Source organism: Rhizophagus irregularis, chromosome 2, assembly GCF_026210795.1.
Source record: "Rhizophagus irregularis chromosome 2, complete sequence".
Lineage (NCBI taxonomy): Eukaryota > Fungi > Glomeromycota > Glomeromycetes > Glomerales > Glomeraceae > Rhizophagus > Rhizophagus irregularis.
In genome coordinates this window covers 4,920,376-4,945,105 of record NC_089430.1, presented here as the reverse complement: position 1 = coordinate 4,945,105, position 24,730 = coordinate 4,920,376, and the positions used below count along the sequence as shown (strand labels likewise).

The following is a 24,730-nucleotide window of genomic DNA, read 5'->3' as shown; positions in this document are numbered from 1 at the left end:
AAGATTTTTTAAATTTCAAAAAAAAATATTGTACAAAAAAAAATTTTTTTTTTCCTTTTTTCTCACTTTTTTTTAAAAAAAATAATTTAGTAATTAGTTTTAAGTTTAGTCTTAGTTTTACGGGGTTTTTTTTCACTATTAATTTCATTATTATTTTAATAATTAGCAAAAAGAAAAAAAATTTAAAATAAAACAAAAAATAAAGATATCAGATTTACGCTTATCTCGTAAAAAAAAAAAAATTTCATCGTAAAAAAATTTTCCCGTTTATTTTTTTTTATTGTACATCATCAAAAAATCTTCCGTATTTTTTTCGTTTTTTTTTTTTACATTAATAAAAAATATAAAAAAAAATTTTTTTTTTATTGCATATTAAACGTTAATTATCATTTCTTTTCTTTGATTGGTTAATAGATCACATTTTGTGTGTGTGACGGTTTAAACTTTGAAAATATGAGACGATTTATTAGGGGAGAAGACTGAGTATAGTAATTTGGCGTTATAGTTATGATGATATTTCATCGTAATCATCGTAATTTCGTAATTATTTAATGTGGTGGTTTTTGTTACGGCGTTATTTCCTTCCTTTTCGAAGACTATTAACTACGTAAAATTTACCTTTTTAAATGGCGCACCTTCAAAATAATGTTACATTACAAATAAAATGTAAATAATAATGGAAAAAAAAAATTTTAATGTATCATCAGAAAAAAATTTATCAAAGAAGCATAATTAAAAAAAAAAAAAAAAAAAAAAAAATTTTTTCTGCGCCCAATATGGAAATGGGACTCATCTCGTAGTTGTATAATTAAATTTTTTTTTTACTACTTTGAGAGAAATAATTATGTGTTTTAGGTAATATTAATGCAAGCTATTTTATTTATGACTAATGCTATCTTCTTAAAAATGGTAGATTTGCATATGCTTGACATATGCTTTGGATTAAAAAAAAAATTTTAATTTTTTTTTTTTTTTCTTATCGGAACTGTCAAATTTATGAGACGAGGAGAAGATAAAACGAGTTTTAGTCCTGCTAAAAAAATTTCTAATTTATAATATAATTATAATATATAATATTATTATATAATAAAAAAAAATATATGTATAATTAATTATACTGTACATAATAATAATATAATACCATAATTTTACGTTTATTATTAATTTATTTAGCGGTAAAATATTTCCCGTCCAATGAAAAAAAATAAAAAAAAATTATTTTAAAACTCATATTATTTTCATGATTTCTTTTTATTAAATGGAATGAATGGGGAGAATGAACAAAGGAAATAATTGAAATAAAAAAAATTGAAAGAGATAAAAAAAGGTCGAAATAAAAGAGATAAAAGAGAAATAATAAATAATTATAAATGATTTACCTAAGCGTAGTATTTTTTTTTTGTTTCCATTTAGAGTACAATAAGCACAATAGAAAAAATTATTACAACTATTAAAAACCATTAGAACTATTAATAACATAATAACATATTTGCGGAAAATGAGAAATTTATACATTTGATTCATTATAATGAATGAATTTCTATGATGCGGGCCGTTATAAAATGTTTTTTTTGGATGACAATGGGCTTAGGTTGTTATGCACATATTTCACGTATTTAGGTATGTTAATAAACTATATAGACTGCGCCTTGTAGATATTACAAAGAAACAGTATCAGATAAGGAAATACTTACAAACTTATGTGCGGAATACCCCATACGATTGCAGTTGTTATTCATATGACTTTATTATTTGGATCTTCCTTTCCGACCCACGTGTAAATTTTGATGATTTTATGCAAAAAAAATAAAAAAATAAAAAAAATAAATTTTTTTTTTTTTCTTTTTTTCTATAGAGTATCACAAGTATCAAAAAATCCCATTCTCAAAAAAATATCATAATTTCACATGGTAAAATATAATAAATTTCGATTTTTTTCTTTTTTTTTGACTAAAATAATTAAATAATTAATATTAAAAAAGAATTCTTTATTAGATAAATTACGATATAATAAATAGTATAGTATAGTATAGTAATTTATTTATTTTTTTTTTCATGATTTTTTATTTATTTTATCTTTTATCAATTTTTTTTTATTTTATTTTATTTTTTTATTTTTATTTATTTTGTTTGTTTGTAATCCTCGTTTTGAGTAACAAACTAAAAATATATTTTCACTTTATTAATATTCGTCTTTTTTGGACCTTTTTTTTTAAAGTTAATGGCTTGAAAATTTGAGTAACCTTTTAATGTGATAATATTTTGACAGGTTCAAAGTCGAGTTCCCTGGCAGGTTTAAAAATATCACTAACAATACCCTCCATTTTTTTGCTATTGTCTTTAATTACCCGGATAAAAAAAATTTAATTAAAAAAAAAATCATTTCAATAGATCTCCGCCAATTATATTTTAATCATGCCATTGTGAAAAAAAAAAAGGTTTCATGATGGGCGTTTTTTTTTTTTTGCGTGGAAAAATTTTAAATTCATGCATGAGAATGTTTTTTTTATAAGTTTTACCATTTTAAGTAGAAAGTGAGAAAGTGTGGAAAGAAAAAATGTGGGGGCGGAAGGAAAAATTAATAAAAATTAATAACTTTTTTCTTTTTAGTTTCATGATGGTCAATATGGCATCAGAAACAATATATATATATTTTTTTTTTACTTTTTTTTTTACTTTATAAGCTTTATTTATTATTCTCATACGCCTTTCATTTCCTTTTATAATATATTTTATTACCTATTTATATAAATTTGATTTAACAATACAATTTTTTTATTTATTATTTTCTTTATTATTTATTTATTTTTTTTGCTATTAAAATCAAAAAAGAAATACAAAATATATAAAACTAATAAATATTATTAATATTATTTAATTTTTTTGAAACGTTTCATAATTACTCATAACAACGATATCTTTAAATTTTTTTATTGTACCATATTAAGGTATTAAAACAATAGAAACTTGTAAAAAATGAGATCGAATGATTTTCATATTTTTTTAATAAAGTTTGTTGAACACGTTTTGTTTTTCTAAAAGATAAGATAAAGAGGTTCGGGACCTCAATGAAAAAAAAAAAAACTAGATTTCTTACTTGTAAAATAAAGTACACAATGCTTTTTTGAATGACTGAAAAAAAAAAGTATTAAATATTTTATTTATTTTACTTTTTTATTTTAAAAAAAAAAAGAAAAAATATAAATAAACAAATAAATAAATAAACAATGGAGTGTCCGGTTTTTTTTTTTTAATGAAAATATGGATAGTGTGGTAAAAAAGACTCATTCAAGAACTCAGGGGGGTTTTATTATTTTAAAACCAGGTCAGTATAAGTATAGTTAATATTATTTTATTATTTGGAAGTCTGGATTTTTTTTAAAAAAAATACTAAAGAATACTTATCATTGTGAGAAAAAAATTGTCTAATAAATTAAAGGATTAAATCTCAAACGTTCTTGAAAAAAAAAAAAATTTTTTTATTGAACTAATTTTGAAAAAATACTAAAAAAAAATTATTAACCAAAATTATCATAAATTGTATGACTTTAATAGGTTTCTTTCAAAATGTATTACTAATTAAAAATATTTTTTAAATTTATTATTTATAATATAATATAATATAATATAATATAATATTATATAATATAATATAATTATAACATAACATAATAATAATATTAATGTAATGTATTATTTAAAGTTAGTTATACAAAAAATAGATTTTGATTTAGGATTTCGATGCGATGAATAGTTGTACGGAATAGAATAATGAGATAAAGTGTGGCTGTGATTTTCTAAAAACTTTCAACTTTAAACCTAGTTTAGTTAAGAGATGAATTTCTTTTTATGATATTTTCCTTTAAAATTAAAATCTAGGAAAATTAAAAATTAAAAATATAAAAAAAATCAAAATTACGTACTACATTATTTATATGTTTGTATTAAAAAAAAAAAGATGTTTTTGTGTATAATTTAAATGGCGTTTTTATTGTTACAAAATGAAAATTATAGATGGGGTGGGGTAGATGGTTACAAATTTCGGTTATCACCGCTGTTATATTATCAGGTGTTATATTGTTATGTTAACGTGACCTGAGTCGAGGCATGTTTCACAATATCATTTTTTTTTTTATTATCAATCATCATCATACAAAAAATTTTAAAATGATTGATTTTATAGATTTAATAAAATTGGTTATTAATTTTTCAACTTCTTCATTTTTTTTTCATTATTTAAATGATATTTCTATAAATAATAATAATCGTAAAAAATTCTATTTTTACAACGTGGGAATTGGGATTATTAAACAATCGCCTAATAATGATTTAAACGTGATTGATCATCAATCACATGGGTATAACAATCTGTCAATCTGCGCAGCGTAAAGAATAGTGATCTACAATCCTGGTCAATTGTCCCAGATTTTGTCATCGGCCGGAATTAATTTCTGCTGATCTGTGATATGTCACACGGGCGTCCTTAACGTAACAGTCGTACAGTGGTACAGTGGGGTGCCCGAGTTTGGGAGTTATGGACTTGCACGTTAATGGCGTTAATGTTAACTTCGGCCAGTTGCGAACACGGTACTTTTTATATGAGGGTACGGTCGTCGGTCGGCACCCGATATAACGAAGTAGGCGTCCGGGTCGATCAGGCCTTCGTTATGAGAAAATTTGTTAAGAATTATTCCGTATAGCGGAAAAATTTGGTATAATGCAGTAAAATAGAGGAAAATACTTGTAAAACGTCATGCTCATGATTCGAAACATAATTCATCCATCTTTTGATAAAATGAATTAAAAGTGGTAAAATTGCTTATTTGAGAAAAATTCTACAAATCCAGCATCAAACTACCCTTTATATTAAAATTTATCTTGCAAAAATCTTTGTTATATTAAAAAAAAAAAATCGTTTTAAAAGAAATTCGTCATAAAAAGGGTCACCTACATCTGTGAATTTATAAGTTTTTCTTCGTTCAACGTTATACACCATTTTATTAGTAAAATTCGGTGTAACAATTTTTTTTTCATGTGATTTAATGCGTACCACATTAAAGATTCGTTGTATCATTCGCTATAGAAAGGGCTGACTGTACAATATTGTTAATATTATAACGTCAGTATTAATTTAATTCACATACCCTATAAAAAAAAATTCTGGTAAAAACTCCGATAAATGATCATTTTCTAGTTTTAATTCCGAAGAAACCCAGACACGTGATCATTTTCTGAAAAATTTTTTATATGGATAACTACCTTATACCTATACCTGTTTAACACCACTCAATTCATGGTTTCGTGTATTCAATCGAAAACTCATGGAAGAATTATTTGTTACTATTTCGCACACAATCTTTACATGTCAATCTATATTCGAATAAGCAACACCTATTAACTCTGGCCGAAGGTTACCATAATTCTGGTCAAAGCATGATAATTCTGGCCAGCGTTGCTTAATTTCGGGATTACTTATTTCCGGCAGTATTTGTTACGTCATATAGTGTACGTCATTTATTTAATTTTAACGGTTCTATTTAATCAATAAAATAAATAAAATATAACTTAAGGACATTATAATTTAAAACTCTGTTTAACGTTATTTTCGTCCCCCTTTTTTTTAAAAAAAAAGCAATTCAAAAACTATAGAAAAGAAAAAAAAAAAGATTGCCCATCACCTTATACTAAACGTTAAACAGAATTTATAAATTATAATGACGAAAAATAACTTGAAAATAATAATACTAGTATTAAAACTAAACAATATATATATATTATAATTTCTATTAGTAACTTAATACAAACCAGGATGACAACATAAACTACTTAATAACAGCTTTTATCCTAGATTTTATCTTTGCCTTTAGATTCCCTGTTTTGGTCTAGAGAAAAAAATAATAATAAATTAAGCAAAATATTAATATAATGAAAAGCAAAAGTTAATGTAATAAAATTAAACTTATACACTCACTAAATCGTTCAATTGAGAAATATCAATTTGTAAGGATTCTATCCAATAGAGTAAATTTGATTATTATTACTATATAAGTCTCAGTATTTTTAATGATTTTTTTGAAATAATAAATTATTAGATAATACCTAAATCTTCTTTACTTATCATATTATCATCATTCTGTTCATAATCATCAGAATTTTTTGGTTTAGAAAGTTTATCGCTATCATCAATATTCAATTGAGAAATATCAATTTGTAAGGATTCTATCCAATAGATTAAATTTAATTAGTAGTACAATAATTAATAATTTTTTAAACATATTATTAAACAATACCTAAAAACTCATTGCTAATTATATTATCATTTTGTTCATAATAATCATCAGAATTTTTTTGTTCAGGAAGATTGTTAAAATTAAGCAATCTACTCGTATAAATAGCATCTGAATGTGTTTTGTATGATATTCGTAAACTAGCTGAAGGTATAATACTAATAATTGATATATTTTTATTTATCTTTTCTGCTTCTTTAATTTGCTTTTGTAATTCTGCTGTTGGTTCATGCCACCATATTTTCGTAATTTCTTCAATTTCTTTTGCTGTTGGACGATTTACTGGATTTGCATCCAAACATCTTTTAATTAATTGCACGATCAATTGAGGTACTTTAATATTAAATGTTGGTCTGAGTCCTTTACAAATCTTTATTGCTAACATTTCATTATGGCTTACATCATGATATGGAGGTAATCCAGAAATTACTTCATACATAATTATTCCGAAACTATAAATATCAGCGGCTTTAGTGTAATCATATCCTCGTATAATTTCAGGAGCCACATAAGGTAAAACACCATAGACATTTTTTCTTGTATTTTCTAATGCACTGTAGTCTGCAGGTTTACATAATCCCAAATCAGCTATTTTTACAAAATTAGACACTAATACATTGCCAATATGAAAGTCTCGATGGATTAATTCATTTCTATGAATATCTACGAGTCCAGATGCAATATGACAAAAATGAAGAAGTTTATCTTTCCAACTTAATGTATTATAATTTGTATCTAAATAATTTCGTAAACTTCCCTTGCTTGCATATTCTAAAACCATTATATAATGTTTTGTTTCAGGATCTTGAGTTATTCCATAAAGTTTAATAACATTAACATTATTATTTACTTGATGATGTAATGTAATCTACAAAAAAAAAAATAATAATTATATAAGCTTTCACTTCATTTTCCTTATTAGTTTAATAAATTCATACCTCATTCACAAAATCAAGTGAAATATTTTGTGAATTATTTAAGATTTTCAGAGCCACAAATTTATGTTCACTTCTTTTCCGATTTTCATTCCATTCACCTATATATCCATCAACCAAATTTGCTCCATACACTTTACCAAATCCACCTTTTGCAATGTATTTAATGCCATGAAATCTATCATAAGGAATCCATTCTAATGCATTTCGTGCTCCATAGGCTGTATGTGCTGATAGCTGAGTATTTTGAATAAATTTATCAATATAATCATTACCACTAGTCCAACTTTTAAAATATTGTTTAAAATGCATTGCATTACACACACATTTACATTCATCACATATTTTGTTCAAAACCATCATATAATTCTTTGTTTTTGGATCTTGAGTTATTCCATAAACTTTATACTGTACAATTATAATACAATAAATACAATATATTAATAAAAATTAGAATATCTAATAATTTTATGAAATAATAATCGTACCTTTTCAATATATTTTTCTAGATCAATTAAACTTTTCAGAGCTACAAGCATATTTTGATCTTTTCTATTCCAATTTTGATATTCATTATTCCATTTATGTATATATCCATCAATCCAATTTGCTCTATACGCCTCGCCAAAATCATTTTTTGCAATATATTTAACATTACAAAATCTACTATAAGATATCCATTCTAATGATTTGCTTACATCATAATGAGCTGAAAGCTGGGTTTTTTGAATGAACTTATCAATATCATCATTACCACTAGTCCAACTTTCAAAATTTTGTTGAAAGTATATTGCATTGCATGCACTTTCACATTTTTCACATTTACTACAACTTAAAGCCATCATATAATTCTTTGTTTTTGGATCTTGAGTTATTCCATAAACCTTATATGGTGCTGCAATCTACAATTACAATAATACAGTAAATATAATATACTAGTTAAAGTTATAATATCTAAAAATTTCATTGGATAATTTATTAATACTGACCTCTTCAATAGATTTTAATGAAATATTTTTTGGATCATTTAAACTTTTCAGAACTACAAACATATTTTTGTCTTCTCTTTTCCAATTTTGATATTTAATATCCCATTTACTTATATATCCATCAATCCAATTTGCTCTATATACCTCACCCAAACCATTTTTTGCAATATATTTAATATTACGAAATTTATTATAAGGTATCCATTCTAATGCTTTGCTTATATTATAATGAGCCAAAAACTGAGTATCTTGAATGAATTTATCAATATCATCATTACCACTAGTCCAATTTTTAAATTTTTTTTGAAAATGTTTCGCATTACAACTTTCAAAATTTTGTTTATTACACATACAGTTATATCTTGCATTCAAAACAACCATATAATTCTTAGTTTCTGGATCTTGAGTCATTCCATAAATTTGATGATGCATTTCAACCTATAAATCGAATATATTAATATGATTAAATTTCCACAAATTTCATTAAATAATAATTTTAATATACCTCATTATTAATTTTTGATGCAGCATTATCAAAAGAACTTTTCGTAGATATGCATATAGTGGAAGTATTTCGATTTCGATAGTATGTCGAAATCTAAAATATGTGAATAAAAATTAAAATTTCATTAAACAACAAATTTATAATATTTCGTATTTATCTATTGTATAACTAGGGATGGAAAAAGTTCGCGGTTGAGCAGTTTGATCAGTACTTTCAGTTCTAAATCGGTTCTAACAAATTTTGGTACCAAACTGACTAAATCGTTCATCCAATTTGAACTGGCTCAAGTCAGTCCGTTCAATTAGAACTGGAACGAACCGAGCGAGTCAGTTCCTATCCGTATGTACAACGGTCTGAGTATTTCTTGTGTAGTGATTATTTGGGATAGTATATTTTATAAAGAAATGCTTATTTTTTTTTTTTGAAAAAAAACAATCTATTATACCTCAATATTTAGACTATCTCTAGTTTTCAGAATCACAAACATGTTTTGTCCTTTTCTTTTCCAATTTTTAGTAGAATTATCCCATTTATCTATATATCCATCAATCCAATTTGCTATATACGCTTTGTCTAACTCGCCCTTTGCAGTATATTTAACGCCATAAAATCTATCATAAGGTATCCATTCAAAATAACTATTATGTTTTGATAACTGAGTATCTTGAATGTATTTATCAATAATATCATCGCCACTAGTCCAATTCGGATTTTGTTGATATATTGCATTACATACAGATTTACATTTTTTACATATAGTGTTCAAAACCATCATATAATTCATGGTTTTTGGATCTTGAGTTATTCCATAAATTTTATCATGTATTGCAATCTACAAATATTGATTATATATTAGTAAGATAAAATTGCCCAATTTTAATTAATAATTTAATATACCTCATTTTTAATTTTTGATGCGACATTATTTGCATTATTAAATTGTAGATGATTATGGAAGAAAAAATTTTCTAAGAATTTAAGACTTCTTCCATTCTGATCTTTATCATTATAGTATATAATAATCTAAAAATATGTGTTAGTAAAAGTTAAAATTACATTAGGTGATAAATCAATTTTACCTTGTTAATAAATTTTACAATGTTTATATTATCTATACTTTTCAGAATCACAAACATATTTTGATCTTCTCTTTTCCAATTTTGATTTCCGTCGCTCCAAAAATTCATATGTCCATCAGTCCAATTTGCTCTATATACTTTGCCAAATCGGCCTTCTGAAATATATTGAATGCTATAAAATCTATCATAAGGTATCCATTCCAATGCATTTTCTATTCCACAGATTGAATGTTCTGACAGCTGAGTACCTTGAATGAATTTATCAATATCTTTATTACCACTAGTCCAATTTTTAAAATTTTGTTTAAAACGTGTTGCATTACATTTATAATCACAATCGCATGACTTAGTTGTTTTCTTAGTACACTTGATAAAAGAGCTCATTGAGATTACTACTTTGCTTCACCTTTTACCTATTAGGTTACGGTTAAAAAATTTTTTTAGTAATAAAAAAAAAACTATTTTCAGACAATACTTATGTATACATGTGACATACCACATACGCTTGTAATTGTTGATCATTTCCGTCCGAAGTAATTATTAATCACCGGTGAAATGTATAGATTTAGTTAACAAATTAATATAATAAAAATAATAAAAACAATTAAACTTTTGTTTTATATTGTAACACTATAAAATCTAACAAATGAAACAACACAGTAGATTATATTGTTAGGACATTTATTAGATTATTTTAGTTAGAATGTTATGTTTCTTTGATTAGGCGATAGATGATCATCGATTATGTAAGCATGACCTTGGCCATAGTCAACCGATGCACAAGTTGACGCATAGTCAGGTCGTCCACTGAATTTTCGTTATATATATCCCTCAAATAGGTATGCAGAGGTCAGGTGATTTTAGAAAATTTTACTATTAGTTGTACGCATGTTTAAGTTTGGAAAAGGTTTTTTGCGAGTTCTTTTAAGTCTCCGTTAATTCTACCCAGTTTTTTGGATAGATTTTCGAATCTTTCATAGAACTAACTTTTATTTTCAATAAAAAGTTATTTAGCCATTTTACTTTCGAGAAAAATTTGCTTGGACATTTATTCAGAGCCAATAATATTCTTAACGTACATTTGAATAAAAACTGATCGTCATATCTGAATTACTACTCATTAACACATGTACCATTCCATTTGATTGTTAACTATCATTTTATTATCTGTTATCACCCTGTGATTAATGTAACATGATGTCCGGAATTATTAGTCCAAAGTGTAACAAAGATCTGTAGTGATGATACACAACATTTCTTGGTATGTACGAAATTAATTAGATCGATCATTTAAACACCCAATCACAAAAATATTTTTTCATAATTTAGATCGACAATGTCGAAAGCATCATTTTCTTATTTATTATTATGTAATGGAAATAATAATGATGCCTGAAATATTCGAAAAACAAAATATATGTATATTTCATAATCATTTAATCTATTTATAAGTTTTTTTTAAAAAAATTCCATATTTTTATATTTTTCACCACCTAAACTGACAATAATGTTTTTTTTTAGAAACATGTAATATCACCTGCATATTATGCATAATTAACTGTATGATCGACAAAATAATATAGGTTAGCAATTATCGATGGTTTAAAACAATTTTGGCGTTTTAAAACATGTTTTAAACACGTTTTAAACATTAAGCAGGTGTTACGTTTAACGTGATCTGAATTGAGCACGTAAGCACGTTCCACAAACATTTTTCTATTTTTTGCAGTGTGAAAATTAATAATGATCTACAGGCTTAAACCACAAATTGTAGTCCAATTTCTTTTATTTTAGAGTAGTTTACTAATCTTTTTTTTTTTGTAGGATTTAGGAGGAAATGTTGGGATAAACTTGTCTGGGTGTGAGACCATTGGGACTCATCTTTTCACAGCTACATTAGGTAGACCTAGTAATATTACAAATTTCACCCTTTTCTCCTACACAAATTAGGTTTTAGTTAGGTTTCGTTATTTAGATAGATTTCTTTCAGGTATTAGTATTTATTTCTATTTTATTTGTAACGTGTCATTTTGTTCAGAATACTCTGTTATAGGGTTAACACGTGATGATTTGCACGGTTAGCTCTAAGTATCTTTGTATTTAGGATAGTGTTATTTATTATTTAAATCCTAATAAAGATGCGTTACAGTTTAAAAAAAAAAAAAAAAAAAAAAAAAAATAATGATCTACAGGCTTGATTAGGAGGAATACGTGAGCACTATATTTTTATATGTATAATATTTTAAATTTTAATGTCAGTATTGATGTAGTATACCTAATGACCGTTAATATGTAAACCAATAACGATTATAAAAAAAAAATCCATGATTTTCATATTTGCGACCTATTCGAGAACTTTTCACGGAAGAATTATTACTGTTTTTATATCGAAATTGACCTACATCATTTGAGATTTTTTTTTTTGATTTCAACTAAGTTCATATGAATAAATGTCAAATGAAATTAAATGATTAGGCGAATCGAACACTGAATTTAATGCTGACCGGTTACCGTAATTCTGGCCACAATCAACAAAATTCTGATCAGCGATTCACACGGCTTTATAACGCTAACAGATATACTTTTAATAAACAATAAAGATAAAAAAAATAAAATATTAAAATCAAGTAATTATAGAAAATAAATCTATAATAATGTCCGCGGCGAAGCGAAAGACTATTTATGTATATTGTAATACCTAAGCCCGTGATAAATCACGTTGCCACCTTAGATATTAACAAAATAACTCTTTATTAACAATATAAATAAGTACAATAATATGCTTGGTTTAATACTGTCAAATAATAAATTAATTAGTTATGTCAAAATTTCAAAATGCAATAATTTTCCCATATTAGTAACCTTTAATTTTATTAATTTTCTTAAAATGGCAATTTTTCATTATAAGAAAAATGCTAAAAGATTCATGTTGATATTATTATTAAGGTGAATTTATAATACTTAACCATTTTTATTCTTTTTAAATCTGGGGTTCTCCTCCTTTTTGGAAACCCAAATATCACGACTATTTAAAGGAATTCAGATTTATAATTTACCTCCTGGATTATGATTCCTAATTTTAATTCCATTACCTTAAAAGTATTTCCATTGTGTCAAAATAATTCCATTATTCTGTTTCTGTATCCATCCGATCATCATTAACTCCTTAATTATGCTTTGTAATACTTTTCTTTTAATGATCTGCTCGGATCATCGTTTATCCTTAAATCACCTGTTAGTTTAATGTCATCCCGGACCAATTATCCTCGATTCTCATGACTAATAGTTTAACGACTTTTCGGTCTAATTATTAATACAACTAAAAATAAATTAAAATTTTATACACTAAGATTAAATATAATACTGCGCCCCACAATTAATAAATTTACTATGTATACTACGGCATTACAATATAAAGTTGGACGATCACGCGAATTTCTCTGTCCCACCACGTGACGTCATCCAATGAAATCGCAAGTTAAAGTTTTATCTTTTTCGCTCCGGACTTACAACGGTTTCCGGTTTACTAGTTTAAAATATAAAGTCATTGCAATTTAAGACTCTATTTATCGTAATTCTCGTCGCCCCTTCTGATGAATATCCACTGATCCTATATGATTGATCATAAAAAAATTGTAATTTATATAAATATAAAATAAAAATAAAAAAGTCGGCCTACTGTTAATCATAATGTGTAAATATAAAATCAAATCCCCCACATTTCACTTTTAGATTTTTTACTCATCAAAAATACTAAACGTCAAATGAAATTATAAATTATAATAGAGAACTACTTTATAAAAGCATCCATGTATTGCATATAAGCAACGTAAGTAAGGCTTGACAAATAAGCAATAGCAAATGTAATACACAAAATTCTGAAACTCATATTAGTATTCGATTGAGGAATGTCGATTTTTAAAGAAGTCACTGTTTAATAAATAAATTCCTATTAGTGCTTTTTATAATTAATTTGAGTATTTCTTTTATTAACAAATACCTGAAGATTCCATGATAAGTATGTTATTATTTTTTTCATAATCAACAATATTTATTGATTTTGAAAGTTTATTATCATCAATCTTCAATTGAGTGGCATTGATTTGTAAGGATTCTATTATAGAATATTTCTAATCAGTACTTTATAATAAGTCTCAATGTTTTTAGAAATAACAAGCTATTAAACAATACCCAAAGATTCCTTGCCGGCTATATTGTCATCTTGTTCATAATGCTCAACAGAATTTTCTAGTTCGGAAATATTACCATTACCAATAAATAATTGAGAAGTACCAACTTGCAAGGACTCTATTTAATGAATTTAGATTTATTAGTATTGTTTTAAAATCATTATTTTTTTTTATAAGTATACCTAAAGACTTCTTGCTAATGTTATTAGAAATTTTTGGTTTAAAAAGGTTATTGTTATTTTCCAATTGAGAAATATTAATTTGCAAGGATTCTATTTAATGATTAAAATCTTATTAGTATTTCTTATATATTAATATGAATGTTTTTCTATTAATAAATACCTGAAAATTCTTTGCTTATTATATTGTCATTGTTCTTATAATAATCATCAGAATTTTTTGGTTCAGGAAGATTATCAAAATTAAGTGGTCTACTTGTATAAATAGCTTCTGAATGTGTTTCATATGATAATCCTAAACTAGTTGAAAATGTATTACTATCTGAGGATATATTAAATATTTCAGCTTCTTTAATTTGATTTTTTATCTCTGCATATTTTGTAGATTCAAGATCAAATGATTCCCTAAACCACTGACTCAAGGTCTTTTTAATTTCTTCTGCTTTTGGCCGATTTAATGGATTTGCGTCCAAACATCTTTTAATTAAATGCACAATCAATTGGGGTACTTTAATATTAAACCTTGGTCTAAGCCCTTTACAAATTTTTATTGCTAAGATTTCGTTATGGTATGTGTCATAATATGGAGGTAATCCAGAAATAACTTCATACATAATTATACCAAAACTATAAATATCTGCAGCTTTGGTATAAATTTGGCCTCGTAAAATCTCAGGAGCAATATAAGGTAAAACACCATATGCACTGACTTTTGGATTCTCTGAAGCATCGTAATCTGCAGGTTTACATAGTCCCATATCAGTTATGCAAGTAATCTTTCTAAGCCTTAATATATTACCAATATGTAAATCTCGATGAATTAATTCACTTTCATGGATATCTTTAAGTCCATGTGCAATGCTATGTAGGTAATTTATCTTATTATTCCAACTTAGTTTATTATAATTTGCATCTAAATAACTTCGGAAATCACCATTTTCTGCATAATCCAAAACCATAATGTAATTTTCTGTTTCAGGATCTTGACTTATTCCATAAAGTTTAATAATACATTTATGCGAATTTAGTTTATAATGAGATGTAATCTATATATATTTAAAAAAGAAGAATAGGTATTAGTATTTAAATTTAAATATTAATTAAGTAATTACTAGACAAATAAGACAATCACCTCATTCATAAATTCCAATTTAACATTTTTTGATTTATTTAAAATTTTAAGAGCTACAAACATATTTTGATCTTTTCTCCCCCAATTTTTATTATCGTTATCCCATTTATCTATATGTCCATCAATCCATCTAGCTCTATATATTAGGCCAAATCCACCTTTTGCAATATATTCAATATCATCAAAACTATCATAAGGTATCCATTCTAATGCTTGGCACTTATTATCATGGTTTGATAGCTGAGTATTTCGAATAAATCTATCAATATCTTTGCTGCCACTAGTCCAATTTTCCAAGTTTTGTTGAAAATATATTGCGTAACATGCACTTTTACATGTTTCACATATATAATCCAAAACCATAATATAATTTTTGGTCTTGGGATCTTGAGTTATTCCATAAACTTTATTTGTTACTAAAAACTACAATATAATTAAATTAATACGTCAGTATAAAATAAAATACAAATTCCAGCCATTTTATTTAATGACAAATTTATTATACCTTATTTAAAAATTCTGATGTAATTCTCGCTGGATTAATATTTAAACTTTTTAGAATTACAGGCATATTTTGACCTATTCTTTTCCAGGTTAAGTTTTTACGATCCCAATGATGTATATATCCGTCAATCCAAATTGCTATATACACTTTACCAAACCAGTCATTTGACATATACTTAATTTTGTGAAATCTATTATAAGGTATCCATTCTAATGCTTCTGTTGGCCCACTCTCAAAAAAGAATTCCTTGAGGGATCTGTGTATTTCACTTGTATGATCTGACAGCTGAGCATCTTGAATAAATTTATCAATAACATTATTACCACTAGTCCAATTCTCAAAATTTTGTTGAAAATGTTTTGCATTACATATATAATGGCATATTTTACATCTATCATTCAAAACCACCATATAACATTTTGTTTTTGGATTTGAGTTATTCCATAAACTTCGTTGTTCATTGCAATCTGCAAAATATAATATATATATATAAAGTATATTAGTAAGAACTAAATCTTTCAAAGTTTCGTTAAATAATAATTTTTTTATATACTGTACCTTATCTATATATACTGATGTAATATTCGTTGGATTATTCAAAATTTTCAGAATTACAAACATATTTTGATCTAGTCTTTCCCAATTTTGATTTTTATGGTCCCAATAACGTATATATCCATCAATCCAATTTGCTCTATACACTTTTCCAGATACAATATATTTAATATTATAAAGTCTATCATAAGGTATCCATTCCATCACACTACTTAGATAACGATGCGATAACGATAACTGATTAACTCGAATAAATTTATCGATATGATTATTACCACTAGTCCATTTGTTAAAATTTTGTTTAAAGCGTTTTGCATTACATTCAATACCCATGCGATCACAATCACATGGCCTAACTAGCTTTTCAATAAACTTGATTAAAGAACCCATTAATACTTTGCTTCGCTTTTTATATCTATATATTGTTTGCAATTGTAAAAAGAAAAAAATTATTTTACTTAGAATGGAGTATTTGTGGCGAAACGGTCTGGTCGGTCCGTGCACATGAAAATCATTTCATTGTCTTCACATTTAAAGAAATTTGTATGAAAAAATTCGTGTAAAGAAATTTTTACAAAGAAAGAAATTTGTGTAAAGAAATTTTTACAAAGAAAGAAATTCGTGTAAAGAAATTTGTGTAATGAAATTTGTGTAATGCAAAGAAATCTGTGAAGAAATTTGTGTATGAAATTTGTGTAAAGAAATTTTACAAAGAAAGAAATTTGTGTAAAGAAATTTGTGTAAACAAATTTGTGTAATGAAGTTTTGTGTAATGCAAAGAAGAGACTAATTTTATTACTGTACAACCTTTTGCCGATCACTAATTAATTAATTTATTCTTTGCGAATATTAAGACTTAAAAGTTATCGTGTATGCAGAAGATTAGAAATAATTAGTTTCTGAATTATTTTTTTATTTAATTTTGACCGAAATTTAAAATTCATGCTTCTAAATGGTAGTGAAATTCAATCAGTTCACTAAAAGTATTCGGCTTATCTGTTGTCCAATACAGCGAAATAGTTCGATATTCTAAAAATCCATTATATCAAATTTTAAATTTTTACAAAAAAAAATATTACATGCTAAAAAAATAATTAAAATTAACTGGCAAAGGGATCTAAAATTGATTTTGTATGACCTGGCTACCCAAATTTTTATTTTAAACAAAAATGCTTGATTAATAAATTTAACATATTGTGCTTCACAACCCGGCTACCCGCTCAAAATTTAAATTTTTGGTACTGCGCATTCTTAATATAATAAATTTGTAATAAATCGTTTTAGAGGAATCATTCATAAATATATTATTATTTAAATAACCTAAAAAGAATGTATGAACTGTCAATTATTCGTAAATTATTAGACTTATGACGTTTATGACCAATTAACTTTCTTTTTATAAAATGCACTGGATCAAACTTTTTTTTTGCAAACTATCACATGATATTAAATATTATCATTTTATTAGTCAATATATATATAAATATAAAAAAAAATATAAAAAAAAATATAAAAAAAAATTTTAGAATCACGAATTACCGATCCGACCTCTGAGATAATCTGTAAACTATTTTTACCAATTTTATCGCCCTATAGACTATAGTACATAGTTATAATCTTATTTATTTTTACCTTATAGGAAAGTAAGACCGACATTAAGTGCGACTGTTTCAATAAGGATTTTCAAATTTTCCTGGATATTATTTAAAATATCAAAAATCAAAATTCGAAAGTCATTCTCATCGACTACAATTTTAAATGCAAATCCAAAATTCAAAAGAAAAGAATAGGAGAGAAAGAGAAGAAAAGAGAAGAGGATAAATCAGTTTTTTTGATATAATTAGTTTATTTTTTTATTAGTAAAATATTTCAACACTATCCGCACCTAACAGAAATTAAGACAGCCAAAATTTTCTTCAATTTTCATCTGATCACGTGATCACACATATTTATTTTACTATAACTGGTTAGAAATTTCAGATCAAAAATTCGCTGCCATTGCAAAGCACGACATCCGTAGCAGCCCTAGTAAATAGAAATAAGAATGATGTAGGGGTGTGGTGCAGTGGAATTGTGGCTACTCCAGCGTAACCTGAAAAAAATGTCACGAAATGACCGGCACTACGCAACTTGACTGAAGCGCACATGCGACGGATAGTGCGTGACGAGTAGGATTTGTTACTAAAAAAATTTCTCTGTCCCCCAGATACTTATGTAAAATGGAAACAAGGAAGGGCGTGACGCCGGTAATGAAAAATCTCACGTGATTTCGTGACATGTTTTTCAGGTTACGCTGGGAAAATCTGGAATTGTATACTGCGTCCGCCGCAAGGTAACTCTTTTATTCTTATTTATAATTCTTTTGTTTTAGAATTTTCATTTTCTTATTTCGTTTATACTAACATTTGCACGAAGGCTAGTATATTTGTAGAATTCAAAAATGAAAGAAGGACTAACTTTTTACCTTGTCTTGCATGTAATAAGCGCACTGTCGTTGCTTAGAATGGTTATCTCTTTTGTGGGATTTGAACATCGTTAATCGAGCTGCTACAAAAGACAATTAAAATTATTAAAATATTATTCAAGTAGTGACATTATAACCACACTTTACCTTGTTTCTTAGTCACTTTAAGATAAAGCTGGATATTAAGATGGCATTTTTCATAAACTGAGACAAATATTTTGGAATTTTCGAGAATGAAGGATTTCTTGTTATAAAAAAAAAGCCTGAAAATTTATTATTATTCATGAATAACAAATGAAACGATTATATGTAATTATTTTACATTGTTTTAGTTTTGACATAAAAATTTACGAAATTATTATGTTTACCGTAACAAACTAAGCTTCTAAAGTTGAGACTCATTTTATCTCATCATTTTTATTCCGACTATTTAATTTCTTGTATAGTTAAACTAATGTAGAACGATAAATACTGAATTTAATATCGACATATTACATTCTTGACTGAATAAATTAGTTACGCACGTGTAAAATTCGGAATAAATAATTCAATCGAATTATCTATTTGTAGAAGTGAAAAATGTAAAATCAGGCAGTATAAGTAAAAAGAAAAATAAATAAAAAGTTTTTTTAAAAAAGTCTTTAGTTTTTTTAAAAACTTTATTTTCCTTGTTTCCTCGTTTATTTTTCGTAGAATTTTTGTTTTCTCTCTCCTTTTTTTTTTTTTTAAGAAAAAATATTTTTCTTTCCATTCATTTTTCGTAAAACTTTTGTTTTAATCCGTGGTTTTTATCCAGTTTCTTTTTAGTGGTTTCTAACTCTCCCCCGTTTTTTTGAATACTCCCTTGATTTTCATTTTTTAAAGTTTTGTTTTTCTAAAGATAAAGAGATTCAAAAATATTAAAATCAAATCAGTATAAGTATAGTTAATAATAATTTTGGATTTTGAAGGTCTAGATTCGCTTGAAAAAATTGTAAAAAATTAATGAATACTAGAACAGGATTTCGATATGATGAGTAATTGTACATAATAGAATAATGAGATAAAGTGTGGTCGTGATTTCTAAAATTTTCTTCTCTATTCAACTTTAAACCCAGTTCAATTAATAGATGATTTCTTTCAATATAAAAAAAAAAATTATCTCGATCGCTTTAAATTAATTTGCGGTTATCGCCGCCGTTATCTGTTATATTATCAGTTATCCTCATAAGTTGGTACAAATTTTTACATAATTGTTATTTAGGTCGGTTTAATATCTCATATTACTATGTAATAAAATTATTGGATAGTAACGATAAAATCGGACTGAAAACCGATAATATATAATTATTATGTTAGCGTGATTTGATATTTCACAACCCATTTTATAAATTCGAATGACGATTTATAAATTTACAAAATTGGTTAAATTCTGCACCATATAAGCTACATTTGCACAATATGTTAATATTATAACGTCAGTATCGAATAAAATAAAATAACGATAATATTTAATTCATGTTTTCGTATATGAAACCAGTTCAAATGAGGTAATTATTTATTATTTCATACAATACTTTTATAAGCCAAAGTTACGATAATTCTGTCATATTAATATAATTCTAGCCGGCATTGCTTAATTCCGGGATTGCTATTCCATATATTAAATTTAATTGGTTTATAATTTTCGTCCCCCCTTCCACTAGTTTCATTTTTTTTTTAAAAAAAATTGTAATTCAAATATTTATAGAAAACAAGAAAAAAAATCGCCCTACTATTTAGAATCCCTTCAAGTAATTAAACAGAATCATAAATCATGATGGCGGGAAAATATCTCAAATATTAACAACTATAATTAAATTTCTATAACCGAATACGTTCAGAATGTTAATAAATAAAAAATTACTTAATTGATTCTTGATACAGCAAAATATTAATAATGAATAAAAGGGCAAATTAATATCAGATATACTGTAGTAATTACTCCCATTTCTGTCAGTATTCAATTGAGAAATATCAGCATCATGTAAAGATAAAGTTGCTAATAACAAAGAAAGGTTTATTAATTATTTTATAATACAATTATTTTAAATATTGCTTTGTTAAGAAATACTGTACCTGGATATTCCGTGCCAATTATTTAGTAATTACTTAATAAAGCGTCGAGAAATATCAATTTGTAAAGATGAAGACGCTATTTAATAAATAAAGATCATGAGTACTCTTTGCAAATAATTCTGTAAACTAATACCTGAGAATTCCATTCTAATTGTATTATTATCTTATTTATAATAAGTATTTTTAGGTTTTGAAAAAATATCAATTTTCAACTGAGAATTAGGATTCTGTAATGACTCTATTTAAATGAATAAAACTTAATTAATATTTATAGTCTCAACATTATTCTAGTATTTTTCTTTAAAATACAAGCTATAAACAATACCTAAAAATTCTTATTGAGAAATATTAATTTGTAAGGACTCCATTTAAAAATTAAGTGACCTACTACATACCCACATTCATTATTTAATAATCTCAGTTCCCACGCTGCAAAAATAGAATTTTTACAATTTCTAAATTTTGTAAATTTATAAACCGTAAAAAAAATGTTTGTGAAACGTGCCTCAATTCAGATCACGTTAATACAACAATATAATGTAACGACGGTGATGTGATGTAATAATCATTTATAATATTGTTATTGAGTAATATCGTTTAACCGATTTTTAACAATAAAAACACCATTTATTAATTATACTATTAATTATACACGAGCATCTTTTTCTTTAATACAATGCATATAAATAATGTATAACGTTATTTTAATTTAATTTCCTAGATTTTATAGACCGAAGCGCCCGGTATGGAGAGATTGTTGGTGCTTGACGCCATCAATTTCAATGTATTTCTATTATTTATCATATATTATGTTTTCTTTTACACTTTACTTAATAAAGAATGTGTTTACGCGAGTTGTCAAAAAAAAAAAAAAAAAAAAATTCCTAGATTTTAATGCGATCAAAATAAAAAAAATATTTTTTTATCTTAAAAAAGAAATCGCCTTTAGAATATTGTAAGAAGTGGAGGCCCGTAACGGAAAAGATGCAAGTTACTCAAAACGTATAATCAAACTTTCAGTACTAAATTGAAAATATTTAAGAAATATATAGTTTTTAGTGAAATTGTCGCAGTTTTCAAAATGATTTATGCAGTTATATTTGAATAATAATAATAAAAAAGAAACCCGAAAACCGGACGATAATTGGATGAATATTGATATTCGAATATATAGGAATTTGTAAAAATTATAAAAAGTATAGCGATAAAACTTAATTTATGAACTTTTTATAATAATTTAAATATTTTAAATTAAATTGAAGAATATTAAACGATCAAAAAGAACAATGTATTTTAAGGAAATATCCATATGTTTAAGAAATTTGTTTATTGAATATTTCTGTTCGAATCATGTTTTTACTATGATTAAGAATTATTACACGTATAAAATCCAATAATAAAATTTTTGGCAAAAAAACCTAAACTTTACTTTCATTTACTCAATATTGAAATTTTTTTAAGATCGATGGTTTTCATTTTTTATTAGATAAACACAGATTAATAAATATTATTATCCTTATGCCCTTATGATTAAAATAAAATTTACATACCGAACTGTGATTATTCCGGAAATAGGATACACCGGGAATATACTGGGAACGAAACTCGTTATGATATTTAAAACTATTTAAAACACAGAAACTTTTTTATAAACCTTTACTTATAACCTGTTCACACGCAAGAAATAGTTAGCAATATCAGTCATATGATTAAAATATACTTTTCGCGGAACACTAGCTTTCTATGGATTATCTTATTGAGTTTAAAATATACTTTTCTAAACTGGTAAACCGGTGTATACATAGCACTGATTACTTGGTATTTTGCAGTCCTCTAACTCCTCTAACATCGAGTGCTGTGATTTTCTCACCCGCCGCGAGTTTAATTTGATTTGATCCGAACTTTTCCAAATTCGGAACTCTAGATTATCTTATTGAGTTTAAAATATACTTTTCTAAGCCGGTAAACCGGTATATACATAGCACTAATTAGTTTGTATTTTGCCGTCCTCTAACTCCTCTAACTTCGAATTGCTGTGATTTTATGCGGGCAACTACCTATTTTGGGCTACTCCCCGTTCCAATCAATTTGATTAACTCTCATCGTAAACTGCGAACGATACTCTGCTTTTATCTCCGCTCATTCACTTTAATTTATAAAAAGATGTAGAGTAAGTTAGAATTTGAATTTTTACGTTGTAATTTAACTTTGTAATTTTTAATATTATTTCTAATATTTTTTATTCATCATGTCTGATATTAATACTGACTGTGACTTATATTCTCGAGAAACTTGCGAAAATATCCCATATGGAAAGTATTTTGAGTTCTTTCCATATAACAAGTGGTCTCTTCACCATTACGTAACATTGGTGATTGACAGTTATGAGTTGGCTGAAAAAGAGAAAGCCCATCGCGTCTTCTACAAAATATTAGAAGATATCATAAACAATGAATCTCTAGCAGAAGAAGTTCATAGTTTTGCTCAAAATCTCATTAAGAACAGTAAGGTAAGCATATTTAGGATGGGTGTCCTTAACATACAGTTGGGGAGTGTACACCCGTTTAAAACAATTAATTTGCTTTGGTGGGGCTTTTAGCCAGGTGCTCTGTACCTGCTGGCTGCGTCCTGGTGGGAAGAATACAAGTACTGAAATGGATGCGTTTATTACCTGCGCCATAGTAAACATGTGGAAAATATCATTATAATTTATTAGTAAAAAATCTGTTGATTCTGTAGCAGGATTCGGCTATGCATATTTTTTTGCGTTATTAAAGAATTATAATTGATATATTCCTGCATTCACCATCAAATCTTGTTTTTTGTTTGATGTGTTTACTGGGAAATATTTATCACCTAGTTTTGCTTTCTATAGGGTGATGTTAAAAAAGCAAATAGCTTGTGGCAAAAAGCTAGCACGAAAGTGAAGATGCCACCATCACTGCCGGCACCACAACTGTCATTATCATCACCATCATCACCATCATCACCATCATCACCATCACCATTATCATCACCATTACCATCATCATCTACTGTTCTGGGGAAGAGGCGAGAAAATCCAAATGTAGAAAGCTCCTACTCTTCTCTAAAGAAGCAATATTGCTTCCATCCAAATGTGAGTGTACCTTTGCAAGCTGATGGATCATTAGACATACTAGGAGTTGTAAAGGCTACTGTATGTGCATTTGATCAAAAAATAATTACCCTTGGATCTTTCCGCTCTTACAAAAGTTCAGACTATTTGCTAGTAAATTCTGAAAAGAGCGTGAAAGTTCCACGGGAGAGCACATATGATGCTGAAATGTACCGAATTTTAGTAAATTGGCTTGCAAAGGTACATGACTTCGAAATAACTGGCCAGTGGCATCTAGAAGGAATTGGCAATGATGGAGATTGGCACCATTTTTATTGTGACCTTACCATAAAAAAACGATAAAATCCCTATCCTGAAGCTGTTATTGAACTTATTGCAACAGGATCCGACCCTGAACTCAGAAAACACTTTGATAAAGTGTTAAATTATGCTGACAAGCTTAAATCTCGAGAAGTATGGCTTGTGCACTTTTCTAGGGAGGATTCTGTTGCATCCTACCCATATTGGCCATGTGAACAGCTTCAGGGTAGAGGATTAAATGTTGTGCACTTTTGGCATGACATTTGTTTTACAAAGGTTTGCATGAGTGCCAAATTTCGGGATGCCACTGGCGAGTCCCAAACAATAGTAAATCAACAAATTTTACCTTAAAGAGAAGGTTCGTATAAAAAATATTAAATTTAATTGGTTTATTTAATTCAATAAAAATAAAATAA

The 24,730-nt window shown here is 26.4% G+C and overlaps 3 protein-coding genes across 3 annotated transcripts; 1 reads left to right on the top strand and 2 right to left on the bottom strand.

Moving 5' to 3' along the window:
* Positions 1-5,822: 5,822 nt before the first annotated feature.
* Positions 5,823-6,692, bottom strand: OCT59_012419 (uncharacterized protein; the record flags this gene model as incomplete). The annotated part of the gene is made up of 5 exons (XM_066134450.1): positions 5,823-5,882; positions 5,972-6,009; positions 6,100-6,219; positions 6,291-6,589; positions 6,688-6,692. The coding sequence occupies 5 exons, from the start codon at positions 6,690-6,692 to the stop codon at positions 5,823-5,825; spliced, it is 522 nt and encodes a 173-aa protein (XP_065989714.1).
* Positions 6,693-13,585: 6,893 nt separating this feature from the next.
* On the bottom strand, positions 13,586-14,894 carry OCT59_012418 (uncharacterized protein; the record flags this gene model as incomplete). Its single annotated transcript, XM_066134449.1, has 6 exons — positions 13,586-13,725; positions 13,796-13,909; positions 13,987-14,103; positions 14,168-14,257; positions 14,328-14,641; positions 14,875-14,894. The coding sequence occupies 6 exons, from the start codon at positions 14,892-14,894 to the stop codon at positions 13,586-13,588; spliced, it is 795 nt and encodes a 264-aa protein (XP_065989713.1).
* An 8,271-nt stretch (positions 14,895-23,165) lies between these two features.
* OCT59_012417 (uncharacterized protein) lies at positions 23,166-24,356 on the top strand (the record flags this gene model as incomplete). Its single annotated transcript, XM_066134448.1, has 2 exons — positions 23,166-23,426; positions 23,793-24,356. The coding sequence occupies 2 exons, from the start codon at positions 23,166-23,168 to the stop codon at positions 24,354-24,356; spliced, it is 825 nt and encodes a 274-aa protein (XP_065989712.1).
* Positions 24,357-24,730: the final 374 nt, after the last annotated feature.